General features: G+C 34.9%; 1 protein-coding gene across 1 annotated transcript; it reads right to left on the minus strand.

The window, feature by feature from the left end:
- Positions 1-1864: 1864 nt before the first annotated feature.
- On the minus strand, positions 1865-2206 carry LOC127135966 (uncharacterized). The gene has a single exon (XM_051062583.1). It carries the CDS (start codon positions 2204-2206, stop codon positions 1865-1867), a length of 342 nt encoding a protein of 113 aa, XP_050918540.1.
- Between the last annotated feature and the right edge of the window lie 469 nt (positions 2207-2675).

Consider the following 2675-nt stretch of genomic DNA (forward strand, 5'->3'; position numbering starts at 1 on the left):
TATTTTTTGCCGTTCCAACCATCGATGAGCCAGGTTATTCATTATCCGGAGTATTATTCTATGGAAGTGACATATTCTTAGGACGAACCATTTCGACTAAAGTTTTATCACTCCTCAAGCGCGTATAAATTCAGATGTAGAAAATATTACTAAATACAAGAGAAAATCACCACAAAATAAAAATGCAGGCACTTTTCAAAATAAACTCAAAAATTGCACAAACATGTCTCATTGGGCATGCCAATTTGTTCACTGATGTTTTTGGTAAACAATCACTTAATTTTAGGTTAATTATTTGAAGGACCAAACTAGTAAATCATATGTCAAGTTTGTCCTAATTTTATGAGAAAAAAGAGTATGCATTCAATGTTGTCGGATTGCTTACAATGAATGTTGAATATCTTAGTAAAATAATTAGGTTTCATGAGGAAACAGACTAATTCATTTCGACAAAGTCGAAATTAGTCTTTTGAATAGTAAAGAAAATAAGTAAAGAACAACTTTAAATGGAAAAGGAATTTATTTGCATAAATGTAAAAATGGTCGGCAATTACATTTTCTTCAGAAAAACTCGTTTCTCTCTTGTGTGCGGATACTTTGAGTGTATATTAAAGTTTACAATATTTTTTCCACCCTTCATCCTACCACTAGAACTCTTATTTATAATCCTATGAACTAACGGTCTCCCAACGTTCAAATGATTTTCCGTCTGACACATCATCTTTGCATGCGTTACTAGCATTCAATTGATCTCCACGTGTCCTTGGAATTTTGGATAAGACCAAAAAACAATAAATTCAGTTGTAATTTTGAATTTGCCTCCAATCAAAATCCTTCGACCTGTCGGCTTGATGAATCACCAACTTCTTGAAATTTCACTAAGCCCCCAGCTAAACTATTCGACGTCGAAATGTTGTTGTTCTTTCTTCGCAGGTCTTTACTCGAAAGGCATCTTGACCTTACCTTATGTTTGGAGAAATTCCATTTGAGTTCTCCGTTGAATTTCCTCTTTTGGAATTTCTTAGCTAACACATGCTCATAGGGGTCACGACGCATGTCATACTTGGCCAAAGAAAGAGGTTTGAATCCTTTAGGGACATAAGCTCCCCATATCTCATTTGAGAGTGAATGAGGATCCAATGTGTTCATCTCCTCTAGAGGATTGGACTATTGTTAGTGTTGTCTAATACTGTGGATATCATCCTCTAGTATCTGATTATGACGACGTAATTCGCCCATGGAGACACGCATCTATGTTAGGGCGTCAACATCACCGCTACCGTTGGTACCTTCTGGCATAAGAGACGAAGCCCTTCTTTTAACCATGGCTGAAAGTGGCTTGGTGTAGAAGTGGAAGGTAACGATGATTATGGTGATGAATAAGGTGTGACCCATGTAAGTTTTATCGGGTCCCTACAGGGGAGCCATTGTACTGGTCAAAAAGTACAGTTGTGTGTGTCACCCCTACAAAGGGCGCGGATGCTTAGATACTTAGTAGGTATATTACGTTGTATGGTGGTTAGGACTTGCTCGCGACAACGAGAAACCTATAAGGTGGTTTTTTCGTGGTTTAAGGGAACCTGCTCACGTGAAGTGAAATACTAGGTGTGAAGCGTTGTGCTTTGGATAATATGTGTATCCGTTCGGATATATCCCTTCTCCTCTAGTACTTATATAGAGGTTTTTTGGGTCTATGGTTTAGAAAATTAATCTTATATTAAAGAATAAAAATAACATTTATTTAAAACATATTTTTATTAAAATGACACTATGAGTAGTGTTTTTGATACATAAATTTTTCAATATCAGGTTATCATAATTTATTAAACATTAAGAATTCTCAATCTCTACCGCAAACAAGCTACTACCCATATCTTAATAACTCAGCAATACCTGCTGCTATGGCTCCTATATGGTTCATATTATTGTTCTCAACCGTGATAGGTGTTTTCCCAAAACCTCTTCCATCAAAGTTATTCTCACATTGCATAGCTTTCCCTGCAACATCCTTTCCAGCCACTATTGCAATATCTGGATCTCCTCTTATCAAACTTTCCATTGGTCTCACAGCATCAGATGTTGCAATTTCTTCGTATAATTTAGCACATATCACAAGTGAACTATATGCACGAGAGGCGCGAGGAATACTCTTCCCTGCAAGAAGCTTATCGATTTTGGTTGACGTCGCCGTTGCTTCGGTTTTCATTATATTAAACATGAGTACTACATACTCATTCAGATTTGAATTATCGATGTTAGCATATGATTTCAGGTATCGAATGCAATCAGTGTAAAATGGAGTTTGGATGCAAGCTTTTTTTAACAAATCATTGGCATTGTTTGGTTGGATAGTGCACAAGATGAGAATGAATAATGCCAATGGTTTCATCGTTCCCATGTGTTTTAGAAAAGAAAAAGAATAGCAAAGTTTGCAAGAAGAGGGGATGATTGGAATGAATCCTTATTAAGAATCTACTTATATAATATATTATATAATATATACGGTGTCGCTCCAATCAGATCGGAGGGCGTTTTAATTATAAAAATGGATTCAATTTTTAAAAAAATATATAATTATATATTAATTAAAAATAAATGTATTTATAGTTATTTTGAGTTTTGATCAATTTTGATTTTTCTATTTATTTAAATTTTTATCATAACATTTCTTTTAA

This window comes from Lathyrus oleraceus, chromosome 4 (assembly GCF_024323335.1).
Source record: "Lathyrus oleraceus cultivar Zhongwan6 chromosome 4, CAAS_Psat_ZW6_1.0, whole genome shotgun sequence".
In the NCBI taxonomy this organism is placed as follows: Eukaryota; Viridiplantae; Streptophyta; class Magnoliopsida; order Fabales; family Fabaceae; genus Lathyrus; species Lathyrus oleraceus.

Excerpts from the sequence above, each read along its gene's own strand:
- LOC127135966 (XM_051062583.1), bottom strand. The coding sequence starts at position 2,206 with ATGAAAACCGAAGCAACGGCGACGTCAACCAAAATCGATAAGCTTCTT.